Source organism: Pangasianodon hypophthalmus, chromosome 29, assembly GCF_027358585.1.
Source record: "Pangasianodon hypophthalmus isolate fPanHyp1 chromosome 29, fPanHyp1.pri, whole genome shotgun sequence".
Taxonomy (NCBI): domain Eukaryota; kingdom Metazoa; phylum Chordata; class Actinopteri; order Siluriformes; family Pangasiidae; genus Pangasianodon; species Pangasianodon hypophthalmus.
In genome coordinates, this window is record NC_069738.1 from 5,878,323 (window position 1) to 5,904,172 (window position 25,850).

Here is a 25,850-nt window from a genome sequence, read left to right on the forward strand (position 1 = left end):
GATACGGAAATGCGCGTGCTGAAAAACAAAAAAACAAAAAAACAAAAAACAAACAATGGAAAATCCTCATAAACACGGGAATGCTGTTCCACACCATGCACTTCCATGGAATTCCCTGGAAATGTGTGATGACGGATAACGCACACTAAACACCATCCTACTAAATAATAATAATAATAATAATAATAATACGTGAACACTGGAACGACACCGCGCCTGAAACCGGAGCGAGCGCTCGTGACGGAAATGATAGTAAAGAAAAAGGCAGATGCGGGATTATAAAGAGGCTAGGAGATGTTTTTACCTCGGAAAGCAGGTGAATCGGGGCGCCGCTCCGGTGAGCCCTTGCGGTCAGGCGGCGGGGAGCGCGCGATCAGCCCGGCGGCGCAGTCCGCGGAGCCGTGGCCGCTTCCGTTTCCAGGCGGGCGCGCGAGCGGCGTCACTACTCGCGTCGGGCTCGCGGCGGCGGCACCGGGCGCTCTCGGTGCTGCGACGTCGCCCCCGGCTGACGCACACGAGGAAGAGGAGGAAGAGGAGGAAGAGGGAGAGGAGCGGCGGCTCCCGCGCAGCAGCTGGTACGGCACCGTGGCACGGACTGGCTGCAGCAACCGGCTCGCGCCGTTAACGACTGATGATGATGATGATGGTGATGATGATGATGATGATGATGAGATGGTGGGGGATCCCGTGCTGCCTTTAGCCCGCTGTTGCTGTTGCTGTTGATGATGAGTCGAGTTGCATGATGATGATGATGATGATGATGAAGATGATGATGATGACATGATGGGATCCTGCAGTTTCAGTTCCGCTTGGAAAAATATAGGCTACAAACCATTAAAAAAAAAAAAAAAAAAAAAACCGACCTTATTATTATTATTATTATTATTATTATTATTATTATTATTATTAGGTCTATTGTTTTTTTTTAATGCAACTTTAAACTTTTATCTAGACTACTGTAGATAAAGCGAGTGTAGCTATTAAAGATACCTGAGAAATAGATTATTAATAGTCCAAAAAATTCGAAACTCCAATAAATAAATAAAAAAAGTTAGGCTTAAGTTATTTCTGCATGTTTTCACTAATGAAGCCTGTCTGTTTCCTCTTTCTTACGCATTCTTCACTGCCAGCTTGAACAACAGCAACAAAAAAGTTAGTAAGAAGTTATAAATAGAAAATATTGATCCTAAAGTTCTTGGTGCGAGCTAGATGGAAATAAAATAAAATAAATAAAGTGTGCATAGAAAAGAAATCTCTCAGGGTCGACTTGCTTCCAGCATTTAAGTTGCTGCAAGTGACAGAAACTATAGCGGCAACTACAAACAGTGCTGAGAGCCGGTGGGCGGGGCGTTGCCATATGGAGAGCGAGGGGGCGGGGCATTTATTTATCAAAGGAAGGTCACAGCTACACATCATTTCCTTAACTTTATTTTAGCAACCGAGAAGTTGTTTTTTTTTTTTTTTGCAGTAGAGTTACATCTAGTGATAGGATTCAGGCTTTTTTCAGTGAGTCAGATCATTTGACTCAGCTCACCAAAAAGAGTCGACTCTTTCAACTCTCAAATGGCTCACTGCCATTTAGAATCAATCAATCAATCAATCAATCAATCAATCAATCAATCAGTCAATCATTTAGTAAGTAAAATCTTACCTTAGCTTCTAAATAACAAAATAACATTACACATTGCATTTTATAAAATCTATTTCAGCAAGGCATTATAAATGTGTAATAGCCTAGTCCATGCATTAATGTCATTGTGCTTCGTACTTTCAGAAAGAAGATTCATTTCTGTTTATCCTGATAACTCCCTTACAAAAGCATTTTGATGACATTGCTTACATCTCCAAAAAAAGAAAAAAAAAACAAACCAAAACATTCAGTTCATATAAGTGATTTGGGTTTCGACTCTCACCTAAAAGAGCCGTCTCATTCTCAAACATGATCTCTGAGTTAATAAAAGATCTAAATTCGACTTGCTTGTGTCACTGTATGGAACCTATCTAAAAATGTACACAGCTAAATATTGTAGTTTTAATTCCCCAACTGTAAATGTAAATATTTACAGATGATCAGGACTGTGCCGATTGGTTTTGGTATGTATGTGTTGACTTTTACTTTGTTTACTCACCTACTGTTTGCACTCTGCACATGTAATTTATTAATTCACAAAAAAATCACGGTCATAAAGGTTAATCTAGTGACCAGGTTTAAACAAAACAAAATAGCTCAGACTTTCCCTGGAAATTACAAATTTAAAAAAGGTTGGACTAAAATTAGTTAAAACTAAATTAATAGTATAGACTATTACTAATACTATTAATAGACATGAATAGTTTTCCTCGGTTTCTTAAACTACATCACTGATGTTATTTTGAATTTTGTGTGAAACAAAGCTTTTTTTTCACAGCACTATAATTTACACCATTTTCTATAGGCATCTTTTACTTTACTGTGCAGTGCTATAATCGTCTTTCAGTACTGTAAGTGTTTATTCTAAGGAGAAACCAGTGAGCACATGTTTATTTTAAAAACGTGTAGGTGGTGCAACATTATTATCAGTTTTATCAGTTGCCTACAGAGAAAATTTGGCCTTGTGTGAACATCTTTATCAGCATCAGTGAGAAATGAGGTAGAAACACACACACATTTTAGAAAATGAAAGAATTAAGACCAACAGTAAGACAATTCCACGAAATATCAAATATCAAAACATCTTTAATCAAATAATGTTCAATTAAATACAGAATTATTGGCACCCTCTGATAATCCCAAAAGAAAGAAGCTTAAATATCAGACAGATTTGTGCACACGATACAATTTCAACATGCAACATGATTTCTTTAATGAAAAAGTGGGTTTTCAAGTTTAATGTTTTAATGGAATAGTACACTCAAAAAACGGGACTCGCACAATTTTTGAATAAACCAAAATACAGTCGATGAGCAAAGACATATTTGGCGTCTGACATTTGCTTCTTTAGTTCTCCGGAGGCTAATATGGCTAACAAGTAGTGGAAGCCTAGCTACCAAGTTAGCATTGTGCAAACTGCATCAACAAAGAGAAAATGTTTTGGAAGATGAATATGAAAAATTTCTAGTCAGGGATTTCTAATCAAGTTTCTTTTTAACCACATAGTAAAAGGCACAGACAGGATGATAAATAAGAAACAAACACCACAAACCAAAACCAGTAACTTATTACATAGTTACCTATGTAATGTTTTAGAGCAGGGGGGTCCAATCTTATCCGGAACAGGCTGGTGTGGGTGCAGGATTTCATTCCAACTAAGCAGAAGCCACACCTGAGTCTAATGAAAGCCAAGACCAACTGATTAAACAGGCTGCCTGATTGGAATGAAAACCGGCACCCACACTGGTCCTTTGGGGAGAAGACTGGACACCCCTGTTCTAGACGTTTCTAGAAGTGCAGTGTGTAAATAGCAGCAGGCCTTTCACTGAAATGCTATTGTTAAATGTATACCAAAAAAAAAAAAAAAAAAACGCTACGGAAATTGAAAGCACTCAATAAGGCAAAAAAAAAACAAAACAAAAAAAAAAACCTAACCTTAACAAAACCTGCTACAGTTTCACAGCAAACGATGAAATGACACTCTAACAATCTAGCCAAATCCAAAAACATACATATATATAAAGAAAAGAAATATAAGATGTTTTAAATTAAAAATTGGACATTACATATGTTGTTATGGCCTAATATGGATTTTCCATAGACATCTTCAACCGTTCAAATTCATTTAACAGGTTTAAGAATTTTTTACTGGATATCTGTTAACAAGAACATTAAAAAAAAGTCAAGTTGTGCAAAAGTCTGTGAGCTGAAAAGAAAAAAAAAGCGAAGGCATAGAAAACAATTTGTAGAAAGCAGAACAAGCACATGTTACAGTATGATGTGTGTGAAAAATGTAAGGTTAAAAATACTACGGTGTTGCTTCAAACAACAGCAATGCAAACTAATATTGATTCTGATATCATTTCATTTAATTCTTTAAAGAACTGTTTCACTCCAGACCTCATGCTACATAACATCCTGAGAAATCCATCAGCATCTCTGCGATATTAGTTACCACTTGGTGATCTTGTATTCCTGCCGTGTAAACTCTGAACAGTCTGAGGTTTTAGGGGATGAGCAGGGTCAGGGGTCGGCGGTCACAGCTCGCACAGCACCGAGTTCTCCAGCGTGAAGTCGTAGCAGAAGTTGGCCAGGTTCTCGTTGATGTCTCGGGGCAGGGTGAAGTCGGGAAGCTGAGGCAGGCCGGCCTGCATGGCGAGGATGTGAGGCGCTAGGGTGAAGGGGATGTCTCCGAGAAGCTCCGCGTGACCTGGGACGGTGTCCGTGTTCTCCTGTTCTGTGGAGGGTTTTGAGGTAGGGGGCGTAGGAGTGGACTGGACGGCTTCTGGGGTTTTGGTTGGCGCTGGATTGTTCGACTGAAAATCAAACAGTTGAAATGTTATGACTTGGAAAGTGACTTCAAGGGCAATAAGGAGATGAAGATCCAACTTTGGAAGCATTTATTTAACACAGTGGTCCATGTTGGCTTCTGAAGGCTCACTTCAAAATTACTTTACCACAAAGACTCTAGTGTATATAGATGGAAAAACAACAGCAATTTTTTTTTTCTCCAAATGTGTGTCAAGCAACAGTAAGAAAACGGTGACGCAGCCTGACGCAAAGCAGAGTTACTGTTACCACGACCCACAGTGTTTTATTCCTCTTACACCACAGAAATTTGACAGATTCCTTTTATTAAAGAATGACATGCCATAATTTTATCCATATATAGTTACATTTATTGCACAGTATTATAAACATTATAATAGTATATATTATAAAAAGGTTTGGGGCATTTTTATATCATTTTAAAATTTTAATATAAAAATGTATGCCCAACATGCCCATTTTATGTCTACTTTTTTAATTAAACGTTACAGTGAAACGTTTGTATTTTGTTAAAGAATGCAGCATGTTAAGTAATACATCACATTTTTAATAAAAATATAAAATATCTGGAATTTTCCCTGCAGAGATAGAAGAACTGTAGAAAGAAGACGTTCAACTATAATTTCATTTAATTTTTTAATGTTCTTTGACTCTTTACTACTCAATATAGTTTTGAGATCTATAAACTTACAGTAGGTATGTTTACAATTTCTCTTTAAATATGCCTAAGACTTCTGCACATTACTGTATATACTGCTCGAGCACTAACAGAAAGGTTAATACAGATTGCCTAAAAAACAATCTTATCCGCTGAATCTGTTCATTTTTGTGCTGTAGAGACATTAAATCTTCCAGGGCAGCCGGCCAGTTATTGGCTCTGTTCCAACACTTTATTAAACATTCCCTCATCCACTTCCCTTTCCCCTTGCCATTCCAATGTTTTATTAACTTAAGTGGAGTTAGATGAGTTCTTGGAGGCTCAAGAGATCAAGTCAACATGGCCGTAACACTTAACAGAAGGTACTGCAATATCGTTTTTTTTTCCTTTCCAGCAAAAAATTGTGAAAATTGCTTTTTTTTCCCCAAAAATTGATAAGGAACAAGAAAATTGTTCATGTTACTAAAATATCATGTGATTGACTGAATACTTTCAGGTTTGGTTTGGTTGCAAGTGATCACTTTATCCACATCGGATGCATGACATCATATTTTTACTTTATATTATCTAAAGCTGGTTAGCATGCTAGCTATTAGACTCTGTTCCTATCAAGTATTTTTAGTGAGCTGCTGTTTTGTTTTGTTTGTTGAAAAGTAAATGGATAAAATCTAAATTATTCTTAGGTGATAGTAGCTTATTTCCCAAGCTGTTTAAATGTAACTAACGTGTATCACGTGGCTGGGAAAACTCTTTCCGAAAACTGCCTTATGGTCCGGAATGCTTATTTACCCCAAAGCCCCTTTACTCCGCCCACATCTCAGTCTGAAACCTTAAGCCCCCTGTGCAGCCAGACAATTCTCCTGTGGGCAAAAAAAAATCACTCTGTACTTCAATGAAGATGAATGGCCTATCGTTTAGCTAGCAATGGTAACAATGCTAATACTGGATCTTAAAAGTGCAAAACCTCACTACAAAGACAAAAGGACAATGAAGACAATCTTGATGATTCTCATAAATCAGAATCAGAGTCAAACTTTGCTTGTTTATAGTGCTATAACTTGGCTTTCAAGAAGCTGAACAGCAGTGTGTGCTTGAAAGTGACACCATGACAGTCTTTGCTAAGTCTAGATAGCATGCTAACTCTAGTGAAGGTCTAAGAGTCAGGTTTTAGGGGCGGAGCTTTGTGTACATGGGCAGGAATGAGGCGGAAGGGGCAGGGAGTATAAACATCAGTCACATGTTTTTGAACCCATCTACTGGATCATTAAGCAGAGACCCAATCCTGAAAAGGTTTGAAAAAATCACTTGTCATGGTGATTTTACATACCAAAATGAGTGACTATCCTATCCGTCCTATCGCCCTGCCATTGAGTTCGAAGGGACATCTTGCTGAAAACAGTACTGATACACAGAACTTTGTCTTACAGAGAGACCACACTTATTCCTATATAATTCGTTCCATAAAGTATTTGACTTCTGTGTTAATGTACTTGGAGCCCTCGAGCTCACGTCATGTACCGTTATTCTGCATGTAATTAAGGACTGATATGAAGCTATCATGTTACACGAAATGTTCACAGTGCACACAAGCAGTGTTTTTCTTTAGGCCACCACATAGTGTTCAGAGTCTTGCAGCATCATACTACAGAATGTGTGTGTGTGTGTGTGTGTGTGTGTGTGTGTGGGTCCTGTGATGAAACACAGGGGTTTAACAGGGGTTTAGCTGCTGTTTAACAAAGTGGCTACTCATTGATATGGAAAAGTTTTCTGTGAGATTGAACATATTTTGGAAGGAGTCTCCAGTGTCAGCGCTTTGTAATGGCTATTAAGTTTCCCACCATGGGAAAGTCTTCAGGAAAAGTCTTTTTTCTCAGTAATATGACAAGCTTATTCACTTCAAGAGAGAGGAAAGAGAAGTTGGTGAGGGAACGACTGTTTATAGTTGCTATAACGTAAGTGAAAAAAGGAACTAACTTGTTTTGCGGACTTTCCACATATAAACAGATAAAAAGTATGACCCGTTGTTCTGTAATAAAAAAAAATTAATTGTTGGCAAATTGTTGTGGTAGGAGAGGAATAAAAAGCTTGGGGTCGTCCTGTTACGGGAAACTTTGGGGTGGTAACAGAAATTTGGGCCGCATCACACCGTTTTGTCATTGATTAATTTCTTATAACAGCACAACCCCAAGTGTGGTTAAACTTCAAAAATGTAAATAACCAAGAATTAGAAAATCTACAAATTGAGAATGACTTTATTTTATTGGGAAAAAAGATCTAAAAAAAAAAAAAAAATCTAATCTTTATTAAACTGCATAACATTTAAATATTATAATGTAGTGAAAGATACACTAAAAGCAGCATATATGAAGTACTTAGGGAATTAATGATTGTAATAAATAAAAGATCTATATTTATATAGCATATTTCACATATAACATTTTTTTTTATTAAAATGTAATTCAAAGTGCTTTAGAAAAAAATAGGCAAATAAAAAAATAATAAATGTAGAATGTTACAAAAATATATATAATTAATAATGGTCATAAACTAGTAATATTAATAGTAATGATAAAAGTAAATGATTCTATGTTTGAAATAAAATTCACCCTAACGGATTATACTGCTCTCAGAATGAGTGGGTGAGCCGATCACCTGATGCAGGTGAAGAAAAAAAAATGTGGCTTTGATTATTTTTCCTCTTCTTCGTCTTTCTGCGGCACACACAATCTGTTCTGGTTAATGCTACGCTGCCAAGCAACCACACACACTTTAGCCTCAGCCTTCCCCTCTCTCACACACACACACACACACACACGCAAAGGACACAGACACACACACATCTGCTCTGCAGCGTCTTGGCTGCCATTAAAACCTTATAATTTGCACAATCCAGACAAAACCCCCTGCAGTATAAAAGCACAAAGCATGTGACTGGCTGTTTTGCATCAGCCATATGGCCTTTGGCATGGCGCAGTTAAAACGGTGCCATGTGACTCCCGCTGATTTCAGGTCTGTAACCGGGCACCTGCTGCCCACACAGCAGAACCAACACGGCCTTTTCTCTCTCTTTTACTTTCAGGAAGTGTGCTTCATATAGCATGTGTACAGACCTGAGCTGTTAGATGTTACAACCAGTTCTCGAGACTGAACTAATTTCTTTATTTCAAGAATCTGATCAGATCTGAAATATGTGGCATCCAGAGGCACTGCTTGGTGACTTCTTTAGCCTTTTTAAAAACAGTAATTAGGACAAAATCATACAATCGTCAGGCATGTAACTCCCTCAGGGAAAAAAACTGCAGTCATTTTTGCCCTCAACTTTTTCAGTTTTATAACTCAGGAATCAGTTAAAATGAGAATTGTGCTAATCATTGTGATGAGCAAAGTACTGTTGTCATAAAGAAAAAATGCTCACTTATTACACTCATAACATCTTGATGATAAACTTTTTCGTTTATGAAAGTGGATCATTACGTATTAGCTCAGTTTGGGATGTCATAAAATAAGTTTAACAGCTTTCCGACACCATAACTCGAGTCGAGCCCAGTGAGTAACTTCAGTGGACTTTGCTAATAAATCTAGAGGTAATAAAAATCTGCAGAGTAGTACACAAAGTTTCCAGAGAAACAGGACATTTCAGATAAAAGTCCTTGATTAGCTGTGCAGGCGAAGTGCTTCTGAGGCTGGAGGAGGTGAAACCAGTGGATTTAAATAGCAATTAGAAATTTTACTACCTCTATAATTTTCACTACCTCTACATTACTGGAGTTTTCTGTGGCTGGATTTTATTGAGCACAGAGTACTATGTAGTGAGCATATATCTAACGTAATCTGGGATTTAGTCTAACGTTTTAAGCTTGAATTATACTTGCTTTGTGTACGTGTATACGAAATGGCTGCCAAAATGAACACTCTGCCGCCACACGATGCATGGCCAACGTAAATAATGGGAACAGTGTAGCAACAAGTGACACGGTGTCTGCTACTAACTAAACAAACTAGAGTTGTGTTTCAAATCGGATCATTATTGTACAATTCTTGACAAATATATAGCGGTTTTCCTATTACATATTTAGTATTCGAAATTTAGAAACCCCTCACGTAGCCATCAACGCCCTGTTTTGCAGTGTTTTTAGATTTCTAGATATCTTTTAATGTAAGGTTATAAAATTGTGGCGCAGCTCATGACAACAATCACGACGACTGCAGAAAGATTTGAGTGTATCAGACTGTTTGAAGTAGCTGTGCATGAAATCGCTAAATATTTTACAGTTGGACTTGATGGCTCTGACGTGCCAGCTAGTGGACTTTTAATCCTCCAGATGTACATAAAGCACGCGGGCGAGTATGTGAACAATGGCGCTCATGTTGCTTCTGCGTGTGCAAAGTGGCAGGTCAGGTGTCAACCAGGCATTGATATTCCTGCAGAAAGGGAGTTGAAGAACCAAAGACAGTGGATTTTTACTGGTTCGCCTATGAAGTGTAAAACCCTAGCTCAATATCAATATCATCCTTGTGTGCTTTGCTACAAAAAGTGATACAATTTTTGCCTTCTGTTTTATATACCAGTAGCAATACTAATAGCTTATGTTTACGCTGTGGAGTATAAAATAAAAAGCTCATCAATATTACAAGGCAATTTAAGCACTACATTTTTAATTATCTACAATTCTAATACAGGAAATCAACACTCCTACTAAGTATTATTTTTCAAGTACTACAAATACCTGATCCTTTTCATACGTGACCATCTAAAAACCCTTACGGCATTATGAATATGAAATATTTTAAATCCTTAATGAATTTTGCAAGGAGAAAGAAATTATGAGACAAAATAAAACAGAGATATTTACGTATCGTAGTCATATATTAAACCATTTCTAAAAAGATATCATTACTGACATCAAAGCTTTGTGATTTACGTGAAAATAATGCACTAATTTAAAGATTCACTCTTTGTTTGAATGTATCTATTCTGCACTTGAGCTTGGGATGTCATGAAAAAGATGACGTACAGTGTGTATGATGAAATAACAATGTTAGGAGACAATAATAAATGCTCAAAACAAGCTAGGGTCCAATGGGTTAATAAATATTACATAATTGTGTGAAATATTTAGCTATCATTTCAGCAATTCATTGCCTAACTGAAACACACACACGTACACATGTACACAACTCACCTTTGAAGGTTGTACAATGACATTGGTGGCTAATTGTGATGTGCTTCTGGATTGCTGTTTTGCTCCCTGTTCTTCTGCTGTCTCTCCTGGAGAACAAGAGATGGTGAGTAAATCCATCAAGTAAAATGTCAGAAGTAACAATCCATCAGTTCTCCTTTAGGTCACCTTGAGCTTCACCTCTTCATGTGCGGTGCCCTTTTTCTCCTTGCTGCACACCAGCTTTGAGTCGGCCTTCCGTTGTTACCATTGCTAGCCTTATTAACTATCACTCACAGCAATGTTCACTGTGTTCTTTCACTGTGTAGTTTTTCGTCTTGCTGTCTAGCAGGCCTGTGGTCACAAGCTAGCATGGTCGATTGGTTTTCCTCGCTACACCACATGAAGCCAGCTGCATCACAGTGCAGGAGGAAAGTGCTATCTACCCTCTTCTGCATACATGAGCTCACTGACAATGCAGTGAGTGATAGTTAATAAGGCCAGTGATTAGCTAGTGTCACTTTGACAGGGAAATTTGGCAGTATGTCATTCTTCCCACTGCTAATTTTTCTCTCTTGATTCCTGGACATGGATAGCTGTGACTTAACTGGGATTCAAACTCATAATCTTCCGATGAAGGGACATGTCAGAGAAGCGACTCTTTGGGGGTTTTATATAAGTTAGTGAGTTCGTATTTTAGGTAAAGCTTACATACATGTTATGGTCATGTGACCTACTAATGATCAAACTTGTGCAGCAACAAACCCTACAACGAGCTCATATAATAAAGAGGAAAACAATCAGTTTGATTTCAAATGAGCTGTATTCTGTAGGCATGGAATGTTTTTGCATGATGACCATGCGTATATTCATGATCACGTGCCCATCTCTGTGATTTATAGAGATCGTTTATTTTGTGCAAATCCATCCTAATTACTACAGACATACCTCATTACTTAACAAAAGTTCAAAATATTTTTGGAAATCATATCCTGCAGAAATAAGAACAACAGCTTTCCCATGAGAGAAGGTTTACGACATTACAAATTACACATCACAGATGTACACACACTCTTCAAACGATCATTGTAATGTTTCCATACATGTTATTGTGGAATGCAACACAACGCACCCAATAAATCTGCTCTGGGTTTTCAGAAACGGCTCATTATGTGAGGCTATGAATGGAGAGTCTCTGTTACTACGGACTTTGGGCTTCTTATTCTGGCCTTCTTATTTTTCAGCTCGGCTTTTCCCAGACAGATCCCGTCCTCTAGAGGCTTCACACACACTGACTCACAAACCCACCACAATTATCTCAGCGTTTGATCTCAGCACAAGCACTTCACAGCGACAACCTCACGAGACTCTGGTGTCCATGGCTGCAGAAATGGACAAAAAGCCCTGAGGAGGAAACACACACCCACGTGTCTCCCATGAGCATGAGACAAGCGCTTAACAATGCTCCAAGCTGAAGTTGACGATTCTGTACTAGATGCCAGGTAGCTGTAAAAGGACAAGATGTAAAAGGACAAGGAAATATAAATGTGTAAAAAAATAAATAACAATAAAACCGAAGATTATAATAATGATGAAAAATATATATCTAAATGTGATTGCAAATGACATTACATTCACTTTTTTTTTTTTTGGGGAGAAACCCAAGTCTGAACTCTTGATGTTTTTCTCAAAACATATGCAAAAATATATATATTTTTAAATCCAACTATGCAAATATACACATTAGATAAATATATAGTTCATATATAAAGCCACTTACTATTTTTTATTAGAAATGGTTGTGTTTTTTTTTATACAATTTGTGATTTTTTTTTAAAACCACAGAAGCCTTTTTTATATTTTTGTTTCATTTGTTTATACTACGTGCAACGAGGCAGCTCAGTTAGACTGAGAGCACAAAGAAAGCGAGCTAAAGCAGATAAAACCTCAGAAGAAGCACAGCTGCTCGTGACTTTAGATGCACAGTGTGGTCAGGAGAGCGTCTGCTCTTGAGCGTGTCAGCTGCAGACGCTGCACGAACACACACCTCTCTAAATGCCTCAATTCTATAAAGAGTGTTTTCTCCTAATTCTGCTGCCGTTTTCTCTATCAGTGTCTCTAAGTCAGTGTCCCTCCATGACCTAGCGTACGGGAGCCAGGAGCCAGTTTCCGGAGCATATATTACATCCAACATCCGACTCAGTTAAAGCTACAGTTTTGGTTATAAATGAACCGGAGGGAAAATTGCGAATGCACACGTCATACACCGGCTCAGATACGTCTTACATCATCACGCCTGAAAGCAGTACAGTCAAAGACACGCCCCAGATTTCTGGTGTGTGTGTTACTTGCCTCTCGCAGCCTTCAGCTTGATCAACGCAGCGGAGAACGATGCAGCAGAACCCATGTCACGAAATGTTCTTCTGTAAAGAGCTCGCAGTACCACAGACAGTAGAGTTCCAAAATATTACAAAAATATTAGCCGTATTTATACTACAGTAATACGGCTACTCTGCTGCATCACGCAGAGCTGTATTCTATCCTACTGTATTCTGAAAAAAACTCTAATCTATTAGAACTCTATTCTGTTCTATTCTATTCTGAAAAAAACTCTGTTCTATTAGAATACTATTCTATTCTATTCTGAAAAAAACTCTGTTCTAGTAGAATACTATTCTATTCTGATAGAACTCTGTTCTATTTATAACTCTATTCTGTTCTATTCTATTCTGATTAAACTCTGTTCTATTAGAATTCTATTCTATTCTGATAAAACTCTATTATACTCTGGCAAAACCATTCTATTCTGTTCTGTATTACGTTCTATTGTATTTGACTGAATTCTATTCTATTTGAATAGAACTATTCTCTTAGAACTCTACTCCATTCTATCCAACACTATTTTATTATAATCAATTGTGTTCTTATAAAATTCTATTTTATTCTATTCATTTTAGAACTATTCTATTCTGATAGAAATCCATTACATTCTGCTCTGTTCTGACAAAACTCCATTCTTATAAAATTCTATTCTATTCTGATTAAAAAAACTAATTTATTCTGATAACTCTATTCCATTCTGTTCTATTCTGATAACTCTATTCTATTCTGATGAAACTCTTCTATTAAAAACTCTATTCTATTCTGTTCTATTCTGATAACACGTACTGCATCACACAGAGCGCTATCCTTTCAGCCCGTTCCAGCAAGCGTCTGAAACACAACGAGGACCTGCAGTGGAAAGACATTAGACCCAGGAGTACGGCGTAGTCTGGAGAGACGCGGCTCAAACTGTTTGTGCACAAACTCAGTGCGTCACCTTCATGAAGGTGAATCCGCACCATCACCAAGACTACGATCCAATCCACATCTGATTCATGCACGGAATTTCAGACTAAAGCTGAGGGATCATTGTCAGAGTAACACGATAAAGTGAAATCTGAGCCTCACTCTGAAGATATGATTCAGAGCTTTGGCTTTCAGAGAAACCGTCATCTTCACTTTCATTTCAATGGTGTGAAAAATGTAGTTACAGTATTTCATAAGATCAGATTTCAGAAGCACAGGGAAGGAAGGAAATTTGGGCTATTCACATATTGCGTGACAACAGGCTCTTCAAGTGCAAGTGCAGAAACAACAGAAATGTAACATATCGTATTTCACGTCAACGTTCCTACAACAAAAGTAACCACAAAGCACTGCTATGTTCCCCTTGATGGCAAATCTTCGGCTTACAGCCAAATATGGTGGATTCGTTAGCGTATAACTTTACAAAATGGCGGATTCGTTAGCGTATAACATTCCAATATGGCGGGTTTATTAGCATATAACTTTGGCTAGCAAACTGGCTAATACAGTTTCTACTGTGAACCTTCTTATTTACTCAGCAAGCTTTCGTCACAGTAAAATCACACCGGTGCCTGGTGTTACACTGATCGATCTTCTCTGCAATAGTGTTGCCAAGATTTTTAGTCACCTTTCAAAAGAGAGTCTAGAGACAAATCTAGTGACACTCTGAGCATGTGCTAGTAGCTGTCCTGCTCTCAGTATGACTCTCTCGCTCACATCTCATCTACTGGTTATACAACAGAGCGCATGGATCACTTCACTCACCACCAGTGTGTAAAGCCAAAGACCAATCCCTGATCACCTTTACTCCAAATGACCAATCCCTGATCGCTTTTACTCCAAATGACCAATCCCTGATCGCTTTTACTCCAAATGACCAATCCCTGATCATCTTTACTCCAAATGACCAATCCCTGATCATCTTTACTCCAAATGACCAATCCCTGATCACCTTTACTCCAAATGACCAATCCCTGATCACCTTTACTCCAAATGACCAATCCCTGATCACCTTTACTCCAAATGACCAATCCCTGATCACCTTTACTCCAAATGACCAATCCCTGATCACGTTTACTCCAAATGACCAATCCCTGATCACCTTTCTTCCAAATGACCAATCCCTGATCAGCTTTACTCCAAATGACCAATCCCTGATCACCTTTACTCCAAATGACCAATCCCTGATCACCTTTACTCCAAATGACCAATCCCTGATCACCTTTACTCCAAATGACCAATCCCTGATCACCTTTACTCCAAATGACCAATCCCTGATCACCTCTCTTCCAAATGACCAATCCCCGATCAGCTTTACTCCAAATGACCAATCCCTGATCACCTTTGCTCCAAATGACCAATCCCTGATCACCTTTACTCCAAATGACCAATCCCTGATCACCTTTCTTCCAAATGACCAATCCCTTATCACCTTTACTCCAAATGACCAATCCCTGATCACCTTTGTTCAAAATGACCAATCCCTGATCACCTTTACTCCAAATGACCAATCCCTGATCACCTTTACTCCAAATGACCAATCCCTGATCACCTTTCTTCCAAATGACCAATCCCTGATCACCTTTACTCCAAATGACCAATCACTGATCACCTTTCTTCCAAATGACCAATCCCTGATCACCTTTGTTCCAAATGACCAATCCCTGATCGCTTTTACTCCAAATGACCAATCCCTGATCACCTTTACTCCAAATGACCAATCCCTGATCACCTTTCTTCCAAATGACCAATCCCTGATCAGCTTTACTCCAAATGACCAATCCCTGATCACCTTTACTCCAAATGACCAATCCCTGATCACCTTTACTCCAAATGACCAATCCCTGATCACCTTTCTTCCAAATGACCAATCCCTGATCAGCTTTACTCCAAATGACCAATCCCTGATCACCTTTACTCCAAATGACCAATCCCTGATCACCTTTACTCCAAATGACCAATCCCTGATCACCTTTGTTCCAAATGACCAATCCCTGATCATCTTTACTCCAAAGACCAATCCCTGATCACCTTTACTCCAAATGACCAATCACTGATCACCTTTGCTCCAAATGACCAATCCCTGATCACCTTTGCTCCAAATGACCAATCCCTGATCACCTTTACTCCCAACAACCAATCCCTGATCACCTTCACTCCAAATGACCAATCACTGATCACCTTTGCTCCAAATGACCAATCCCTGATCACCTTTACTCCAAATGACCAATCCCTGATCGCTTTTACTCCAAATGACCAATCCCTGATCACCTTTGTTCAAAATGACCAATCCCTGATCACCTTTGTTTGTCCCACCCACAGACTTTTATAAAACAATATTTTAAAAAATTATAAATAAAATAAATAAAGTAATAATAGTGAGTTACTCCATCCTTAACGGTTTCCTTCGTGTCCATTTCCCGACTCCTCACTACCACCACTTCAGTTTGTCTGCGTTCTTCATAGAAATTATATTCCTTTACATCCTGATAAAGCTTTATTTTATTCTGCTCTATTTTATTCTGAGAAAACTCTATTCTGCTTTATTTTATTCTCAGAAAACTCTATCCTGTCTGGTTCTGCTCTTTAGATAAGCTTCCGTTTCCATATGTGACGTTTTAACACGGTTAAATGAATATGCAAATTAATTCATGACGTCATTTGACTTCTATCGACTTCTAGAGAAAGCATTAGCTACTTTCCCCTGAAAAGACTTGGCAACACCGGCTATAAAGTCTTCCCACATGAGCACAAGCACACAGATGTAGTCAGCACTGACGTTTTGTTCGGCTAAGCATTAAATCCCTTTTATTAAGTGTTTTGTTTTGTTTTACTCACCAATAACGACAAATCCGTCAGTCTCTCTCTCGGATGTTGGAGACTTTTTAGAGTCCTTCCGAAGTCCGAAGAAACCGAACATCTTGCTGTTTCACAATAACGAAAGTTAAACTAAAATCTTACTAAAAACAAGACATCTACTGACAACAACTAACTGTAATGTTAAAGTAACTCAATAAAGACACGAGGCGCGGTGACGTCATATGTAGCCAGTTAGCCTATTTAGCTTATTTAGCGTTAACTTACCGTGACTTTTTACTATTTATACCAAACTCCAAAAAACTCAGCAACAGAAATTACGTGTTGTATCAAGTTAACTTAATTAACTCGTCATGTTCATGTTTTGTCAATATAAACAGCGCGTGAACGAAGTTGTCACTTTGATAGCTCAAGTTTTTGTTTACAAATGTCACTCTGAATGACACTGCGCATGCGCAAAGTTAATCGGGTGTGGTATTTTTTACAGTCCGAGTGGAAACTACAGAGACGATGGTTCCGATCGAGCTAGTAATGTACATATTATAAGTTTGCATATACATTTTCCTATGTACATTTTAACATTTGGTATAATATATATTTGGTTAATATTCAGGAAGCTTTACTCAGTGGTACCTGTTTATCACCACACAGTTTAACTGATGTAGTAGCTTCTCCAGTAAGTAAAACGTACCTTTAAAAACGATAATAAACTAAATTCACTTTCTAGATTAATCAGATATTAAATCAATACCTAATTTGATATTTGATTTGATTATTAAAATGGATTCCACAGATGTTTGCTGGAAGAAAGTGGTACTTAAGTGTGTCGTACCTGTGATGTGTCGTTTGTGAACGAGTCGGTTCTTTGATTCGGTTCTTTTAGGTGAAAGACTCGCATATATGGTCACATTTTTATTTTCTTTTGAAGATGTAGGCAATGTCATTACTGTTGCAATGTAATTAAATCAAAATGCTTCCATGGTGGGAAGTGTGTTTGACTCTCAGTTGTGTGTTTGACTCTCAGTTGTGTTTGACTCTCAGTTGTGTGTGTGAGTCTCAGGTGTGTGTGTGAGTCTCAGGTGTGTGTTAGACTCTGCAATGCAGTGTTATGTTGTGAATTAGAATGTGGAGTTCAGCTTTTTTTACACAAAGAAGAATACTTACTGATCATCAGCTTTTTGTGTAAAATCTTCTGTTTTTATTATATCATAGGGTTTGGTATTACTTTATTTACAATGTTGTTCATATGTATATGATATCCTCGTTTTGTTGATCTTTGCTTTATTAAAACAAAACTTAAGAAGAAAAAGAAGAAGGAGGAGGAGGAGGAGGAGGATGCAAACTGAGTCGTTTGGAAGCAGAAAGAGTCGACTCTTATTGATGAGCTGAATCAGATGATCTGATTCACTGAAAGAACCAGAATTCATGTCAATCTTTCATACTCAGTCTTCTTCAAGGAACTTAAGCAGCACCTACAGTTTATTAGTTCATCACCATTTATTTAACCCTAATGAGCACTTTATGAAAAGATATTATAATAATAGCTCAATTTTATTCAAAAATCAAAATCTGTATACGCACAGATCTATGCAATTCTATATTTATATTAAGGAGTTTATGCTTTAACTGCAAAACAAGAAACTCTAATTGCAAATCTTTTGCTTTCCTATGGATTTTCAGTTTTATTTAAATCCCGGATGGTATTCATTTATTTCTTTGTTTTTCTTCTCTTTCTATTTTCGTTTTTCTTTCTTTCTTTTTTTATGTAATGGTATTGTATCCCAATATTGTAATCTCTATGATTAAATAGATCTATCTATCTATCTATCTATCTATCTAAAGCTATAACTAGGTGTGGAACTAGAAACACGGTTTTTGTTTATTACGGAAGTTAAAAGTTGACGGACAATACGGAAGTAGACGCTGCAGTCAGAAGGGAAATACGTCAAAGTGCAATTTCGCGCGGTTCTTTTTCACTCCTTCACGTTCGCGGAATTTCACAGCAAACACAAGTTTAAACTGTAAAGCGTGTAAAATGACGGGTGTGTTCGAGTCTCCAAAACCCAGAATAAACGCGTCGATGCTCTCTCAGCACGTGAGCCGCCCGGTGTGTTTCGTAGGGCGCGTGGAAAAGGTAAAGAAACTGACAAGTAGCGCGTGCACTCAATGATTCAGACAGGACGCTTATTAATGTTCAGCATATAACAGTGAGAGCCATGCAGTCAAACTGTGGCCTTTAAATAAGGACAAAAAAGTAAATAACGCAGAGAAGATGCTTCAGTAAAAATATCCAGGCCTAGTTATTGCTAACAAAAACAAGGGATTGACAAAAATGCCATGTTTACATATTTCTGCAAGTTGCTGAAGCGTCATCTCTGCAATATTTATCCTTTTTTGGTTGCAATTTTGTCAAAGTCCACAATTTGACTCCACAGACAGGGACATGAACAAAAATATAATTCAGCAAACAACAAAACAAAAACATAAAACATTAAAAACACAGCTTTCATAGTTATACTTTGTTGTACTAAATAATTAAAAGGACTGAAATTTAAAATTAAAGACAGTTGATTTTATAAGCTTGTATCATGCATTCATGTAAGTTAGTAGTATTTTGAAATATTTTCTAGTATTTTTGTGTTGTAGTATTGTAGTATTTTTTTAGACACCAGCCTGGCTTTAATCTTCAGAATAATCCTTTATAGCACTTTTTGTGTTTTGCCTCAGTACATGTTTATTTTATTTTTGTTAGTTGTTGATGAGATTTGGTTTCAGTCCATTTAATATAAATGATCAGTCCATCATTTCTTCCTCAATTTCATTTCCATAAAAAGTCCAAAATTTGACTCCACAGGGAACGACATTGACAGAAATATTATTATTCAAGAGACAACAAAACAAACACATACTACATTTAAAGAAATCCACATCTTTCTTAATTGTACTTTGCTCTACTAAATAGTTATTAAACCTGAAATTTAAATTTAAAAAGTTTATTTTAGAAATCTGTATTCTGCTTTCATACATTAGTTAATCATTTTTTTAGCATTATTGAGCATTTATTAGACATTAACTGGGTTTAATATTGATAATAATCCTTTAGAGCACAATAGCAGATTTATATTATGGACATAATAACTCTTCAATGTTAGTCTTATTATTTAAATATGAATGATAATATTTTTGCTGTTTATTAAAGGTGTTTTTAAATTCGTAACTGTTTCGCTCTCAGTGTAAATTTTTTATTCTAATTATTGATAGAGCAACTTTTTTTATATTTGAAATAAATCTGTGTGATTCACATGGCCAGTCAAACAACTATAAGAATAACTATAAGAAGTCATTAATGACTGTAATATATTGATAATGCTGGTTTATGATTTCCAGCACTATAACAACATTAAAATATGGCGGACCCCCTGCTTACGCTTCACACACCCCACTCTGAGAGCCATGGCTCTGTAGAGCAACCAAACACGGGTTAGAAATAAATGTTATAAAGAGCTTTCCTCCATCTTTTCTTTCACAGGTTCATCCAACTGGCAAATCATTCACGTTGACAGACGGAGAGGGAAAGAATGCATCCGTGGAACTTAATGATCCAGTACGTGCTCTTCACCTACACACACACACACACACACACACACACACACACACACGTGTATTAACAGGAGAAACAGATCTGTGTCATATCTTTACAGGATCCATATGCAACATCCTCAGCTGAATAATTAGACTTCTGATTTGTACATTAGTTATTTATGCAGGGTTTAAGGCACAATTAGTTTATTTACTGATTTATTGAAAAACTGATTTAAAAAAAAAAACATGCAGGTGAAGAATCTTGTGCCTCCAGCTTTTTGCACAGAACACACACCGACTATCTTAAATGGTTGATAGTTTTTTTTGGAGTGATAAGAAGTATTTCTCACGAATGTCCTGTCCTCCTCTCACAGCTGGAAGAAGAGTTGAGCGGAATAGTGGAAGTTGTCGGAATGGTGTCGAATAAAGGAACCATCATGGCTGCGTCGTACAGCATGTTCAGAGAGGAGAAAGGAATTTCATTTGGTGAGCGCATCACATCGATCATTATTGACTCCAGAACAGCTGCACACCTGCTCGTTCATACTGTTATCCAGACAGCCAATCATGTGGCAGCAGAACAATACATAAAATCATGCAAGAGAAGAGCTTCAGTTAATGTTCACGTCAAACATCAGAATGAGGAAACAATGTGATCTCAGTGACTTTCAGTATTTCAGAAGGTGCTGATCTCCCGGGGTTTTCACCCAACAGTCTCTGGAGTTTCACAGAATGGTGTGAAAAAACAAAAAGCATCCAGTGAACAGCAGTTCTGTGGGCAGAAAGGTCTTGTTGATGAGAGAGGGTCAGAGGAGAATGACTAGAATGGTTCGAGCTGACAGGGAGGCTAGGGTAACACAAATAATCACTCTTTACAACCGTGGTGAGCAGAAAAGCATCTCATCACTTCGAACCGTGAGGCAGATGAGCGACAATCAGCTATGAACAGAATCTGAGGCTACAGTGGGCGCAGACTCACTCAAACTGGAGAGACTGCAAATAGATCAGGCTCCGTTTTCAGTCTACAACTGTCCAGGTTCGGTTGTTCAGCTGCCACGGCTGTTTGGATAATTGCATGAGTCAGCAGGTTTACAGGTGTTCCTATTAAAGTGGCCGGGTAGTGTATTTATATATCACAATATTCATGTTGTTGTGGAAACTTTACAAAGAATGTTTTTATTTCTTCTTAAAAAAAGTCATAGTGTGTTTTTGATTCAGCATTGTACAATGTAATAATATGACAGTGTCTTTCTCTCTCTCTATCTCTCTCTCTCTCGCTCTCTCTCTCTCTGCAGATTTGGAGCTGTATAACGAGGCTCTGAAAGTCCTTCACGATTTTCCTCAGTATTACCCGTTCGAGGTGTCATCGAGCGGATAAAAAAAAGCAACACACTGCGTTATTTCTTTGTCTCTGTGATTTTTTTTCACCTCTCTTTTATTGTGTATGTAGTTTTCTTTCCCTTGTAAATAATCTAAAGCAGTTGACAGCTGAAAGCTGTTAATTTGGTTACTTAAAGAAATAAAAATCTCAGTCAGGAGCCAGTTTTTGGTGTGTTGATTTAGAAATTGCTTGTGTACAGTGATTGTGTACAGTGATTTTTAGTGTTGTAAAGATTCACTGAATCAAATGAAAGATTCACTGAATCAAATCAGTGCACTGCTTGATTGACAGTATGACCTTGATTCAAAATGGCATGCACCGGACAAACATCACAGTGACTAAATCAATATGTGCGTCTCTCTATCATAATTTTATTGCTAGTTCTATTAATAATTCACTTTTGCTCCAGTTGATTGTGTATCCTTAGAGTTTGCTGTCTGATGTCATATAATAAGGAACAGACAACAACAAGGTTGAAAACATTCAATACATCATTAACATAACACAAAATTAACATGACTTCATTTCTCTGTCTGATATAGTGGATAAATGCATGACTTTATTTCCATTAGGTCTAGACTGATTGCAAGGAAAATGGTAGATCACCCTGCTTCTTTGATATTCAGTATTTACTTTTTCTGAACATCATAATGCTTAACATATAATGTATTAAAAATTATAATGCTACCATAATGCTGCCTGTAGATGGCGACACACGTAAAACATGTCCGAGGCAGAATAATGAACCAAAAGCCACCATTTTATCCCGAAGTACAAACAATTCTTCGAGTTTGACTCATAATCAGAGACTAAATAAAGTCTCTCAAGTAAATAAACATGGAGTTTCACAGCATACCTGAGCTTCACTTTCCTGTAGCACTGACTCGTCCATGATCTTTCACTTATTTTTATTTCTTAGAGCCTGAGTAATTTAAAAGCAAGGAACAGATTTCTACAAGATTGCGTCACTTTTATCAATTCTATGTTCTTTATTCATTCATTCGTCCTGCTCAGGGTTGTGGTGGATCCGGAGCTTATCCCGGGAATGCTGGGCATGAGGTGGGAACACACCTTGGATGGAACGCCAGTGACTTTTTCTGTTTTTTGAAATTATCTCCATGCATTTTCATTCTCCTGTGTGTGACATTAAATGCCTTTCACACACATGCTTGAAAATAAAGGTTGCAGAAAATTTTGTTCAGAGTTCATTTAACACTAATGCCACTAGAGAAACCATGTTTGATTCTGTCATTTTTTTTTTATTTTTTATTTTTTTTTTGCTCCATGATTCTTTAACTATTTCTTCTTGTTGCCACATTAAACACTGCAAACATACTTCTATAAAATGCTGATATTTATGGTAGGGAAAAGCAGTTTTAGTTCTTCCTAGCATTAACGTAAAGAGTTGATGCTATGAATCCATCAATCAAATGTTTATTTAAGAAATTAAAAAATGGTCTGGTAATTGAAGATGAATTAATTAGTAAAAAAAAAAAGTGAGTACTGAAAGAGTGTATACTGTGTACTCTGTACCACGTGTGTGTGTGTGTGTGACTGCTGTTTTTAATATCTTGGTGGGGACCAAATGTCCCCACAAGGATAGGAATATCTGACAGTTTTGTCTTTGTGGGGACATTTGGCTGCTTCTTTTTAGTGAGTTTAAGGTTAGGGTTAGATTTAGCATTAATTATCTTATTAATAATCACATCAAGGGAAGGTCCACACAAGAGTAGTAAAACAAACGTGTGTGTGTGTGTGTGTGTGTGTGTGTGATTCTGTGCCCAACACTAGATAGCATGTGTGTGTGTCCGGACTCCTTCTCACAACCATCCAATGTCATACAGTATTAGTAAAAAAGATCCACTAATCAAAAGGTTCCTCAGGAAACCATGTATGGTTCTTCTATGATATAACTCTAAAGAACCTTTCCTGACACGTTTGTTTTTGTTTAGCAATTTCAGTTGAATGAGCCATACTGGATGACGGGAGGGCTGTGGGACAGTTACTGAATCATCAATCAGAGGACATGAACAGTTCGAACATGTTGTGATTATCACCAAATTACAGGATACACACTTCAGGTTAATGTGCAAGAATTTCTGAGGTCAGAGTAGACACTAAATCTGGCTGTGGTTAACCATCTCAGAACGCTGATAAAAAAGACCAAGTATATAACAAATAAAATACGCCTCGCATACCAGTGAACATTTATTCTGAGCTATAAAAGAGTGAAACGTACCTTATGTTTTAGAGTGTTTATGTCGCTTGGAACAATTATTAAAAAAAAATAAAAAAGTTGGTCAACGATTTTTAATGAGATGAAAAAAACAGTACTTCTACATTATATTGATAAAGTACTAAAGGCTACTATTATTATTCAGAAATTCCAATTATGTAAGGAATAAAACACCAGGGAGCATGCTGTTACAGGAAAATAATCAACGACAGGGTGGAGTGATGCGACCCGATACAAAGCAGAGTTACTTTTACAGCCATGAAGAGTATTTTTCTTCTAACAACATGTTCTGAAGTATTTGATTCCTCTTATACCACAACGATTCTCCAGAAATTACATATATTTTTTTTTATTAAAGAAGAGAACGCCATAGATTTATCCATTTATAGTTACGTTTAATGTTGTAGAATGTTGTGTTCCCTCACCAGCCTGTCAGCTTGTCATGTCACTGAGAAACAAGAAAGCATAAAGTCCTCTATCCTCTGTACAGCTTTACCTCAGATTGTTACGAAGCACTGACACTGGAGACTCCTTCCATCTCCTTACTGAAAATTTCACCGTATCAAAGTTTATACATTATTCTTTGTTAAATAAATTAGAACCCTTTTTATTATTAGCTGTAGACTGTGAGCTTCCACCATACAGGTCCCCATGTTAGTTGTTACTATAGAAACAATAATGTATTAGAACAAATGCATTAATATAAACCTGAGGCTTGCCTTAGAGAGGGAACTATTTTCAGAGCTGCCGTTATAGAAAATTCAACATCTTCTGACCAATCAGAATTGAGAATTCAACACTGAAATAAAACAATGTAAAATAATAATGTTAAAAATGTCAAATGACTGAGATTACATCGCTGTGTGAGTGAGTGATGCTTTTATAACATTACACTTTACCTCAGTATATCACACTCATGAACACTAAAAATGTCACCTCGTTAAAACGTCACTTTAGGAACTAAACTTGTAAACGTTCCCTCGCTAGAGGGTAAAACTCTGCTTGAGAATTTACTCCACTGATACAGCCATATTTACGTCCTGGACTTGAGCTGTATGTATATTTGCTCAGGTTTCTTTAATAATTTTATCTAAATAATTTGGTTATGTAGAAAAAAATTATAAAATGTATATTTTATCTTTACAGACTGTTTTTGATTACTTTTTTGTGTAAAACATTGCTAAAATATAGAGGATAACATTCAACAATAAATGCTTAATTGGGATTATATGTCATGAATCTTCACAAAATAGCTCATAATGTTGAAATGGAACCACAACTCTGCCTAGAGGAGGCCGGACATTTTTCAGAGAAAAAACCAAGAGGCCAAGGGTAACTCTGAAGGAGAGATCTACAATTCAGATAGCAGAAGCTGTTCACATGATCACAACAACAGCCTGGACTCTCCACAATGGCAGGATTTGTAGTAAGAACAGAAAAAAAACAACAACAACAATGAAAAGCATGTTGGAGACTCAGCAAGCATGTAGGAAAAGGTTCTGTGGTCTGATAAAAACCAAAATAACCTCTTAGCCTTGAAACAAAGCACTAATCCAACACTGCCCATCAACCTGAGTACGCCATAACCACAGTGAAGCATGGTGGTGGTCGCATCGTGTCGTGGAGATGCTTTTCATCAGCAGGGACTGGGAAGGTGGTCAGGGTTGGGGACTAAAAGGATGAAGGAAAATACAAGGCAATATTACAATATTAGAATTCTAGAAAACCTATTCCAGTCTACAAGAGACTTGACACTTGGTGTGGAGATTCACCTTCCAACAGGACAAGAACCTTAAACATACTGACAGAACTATACTGGAGTGGTTCAAATGGTGGCAAGTACAGGGGGTGAATACTTATGCACCAAAGAAATGTCAGATTTTTTTTTTGTTGAATTAAACTTTGTGTCACAATAAATATTTTGCGACCTGTATAAATGAAATGTATTTAGTTGTGGCTCTCTCATGTTTATTCATTCAGCAGACATTCAAATGCAATTCAACTTCATTTACAATTTACAAGTAGTTTATAAAATAAAGTTCATATCTAATGGTTTATGTAACAGGGCTGACAGATGAATGACAGATGAATGAGAATTGACTCTTCATAGTAAAGCTGAAAGCTCATTCCACCACGGATGAGGTCAGGACCCAAACACAGCCGTATTTTGCTCCACCTGTCATCTTTTGCCTCTTTTTCATCTCTTCCAG

General features: G+C 37.3%; 3 protein-coding genes across 5 annotated transcripts in view; 1 reads left to right on the forward strand and 2 right to left on the reverse strand.

Annotated features, from left to right (window-relative positions):
* Window positions 1–1,334, reverse strand: part of glcci1a (glucocorticoid induced 1a) — a 38,025-nt gene extending 36,691 nt beyond the window's left edge. Inside the window, exons 1-2 of the mRNA XM_026942348.3 lie at window positions 991–1,334; window positions 305–824 (exon numbers count right to left, since the gene is read on the reverse strand). Coding sequence (XP_026798149.3) covers window positions 305–782 — 478 coding nt within the window. The 5' untranslated portion in view covers window positions 783–824; window positions 991–1,334. The remainder of the gene's footprint in view (window positions 1–304; window positions 825–990) is intronic.
* A 1,364-nt stretch (window positions 1,335–2,698) lies between these two features.
* Window positions 2,699–16,920, reverse strand: umad1 (UBAP1-MVB12-associated (UMA) domain containing 1). 3 transcript variants are annotated; one of them, XM_026942328.3, is made up of 4 exons: window positions 16,709–16,917; window positions 16,463–16,548; window positions 10,301–10,386; window positions 2,699–4,446 (listed from the first exon to the last, which is right to left on the reverse strand). In XM_026942328.3, the coding sequence occupies exons 2-4, from the start codon at window positions 16,542–16,544 to the stop codon at window positions 4,168–4,170; spliced, it is 447 nt and encodes a 148-aa protein (XP_026798129.2). In that variant the 5' UTR covers window positions 16,545–16,548; window positions 16,709–16,917; the 3' UTR covers window positions 2,699–4,167. The 3 variants fall into 3 exon arrangements, with proteins under 3 accessions (XP_026798129.2, XP_053087252.1, XP_053087253.1); XM_053231277.1 differs by lacking the exons at window positions 16,463–16,548; window positions 16,709–16,917 and adding an exon at window positions 10,478–11,606; XM_053231278.1 differs by lacking the exon at window positions 10,301–10,386 and having other exon boundaries at window positions 16,463–16,920.
* A 1,417-nt stretch (window positions 16,921–18,337) lies between these two features.
* Window positions 18,338–21,561, forward strand: rpa3 (replication protein A3). The gene is made up of 4 exons (XM_026942330.3): window positions 18,338–18,575; window positions 19,971–20,045; window positions 20,398–20,509; window positions 21,319–21,561. Exons 1-4 carry the CDS (start codon window positions 18,477–18,479, stop codon window positions 21,399–21,401), a joined length of 369 nt encoding a protein of 122 aa, XP_026798131.1. The 5' UTR covers window positions 18,338–18,476; the 3' UTR covers window positions 21,402–21,561.
* The last annotated feature ends 4,289 nt before the right edge of the window (window positions 21,562–25,850 follow it).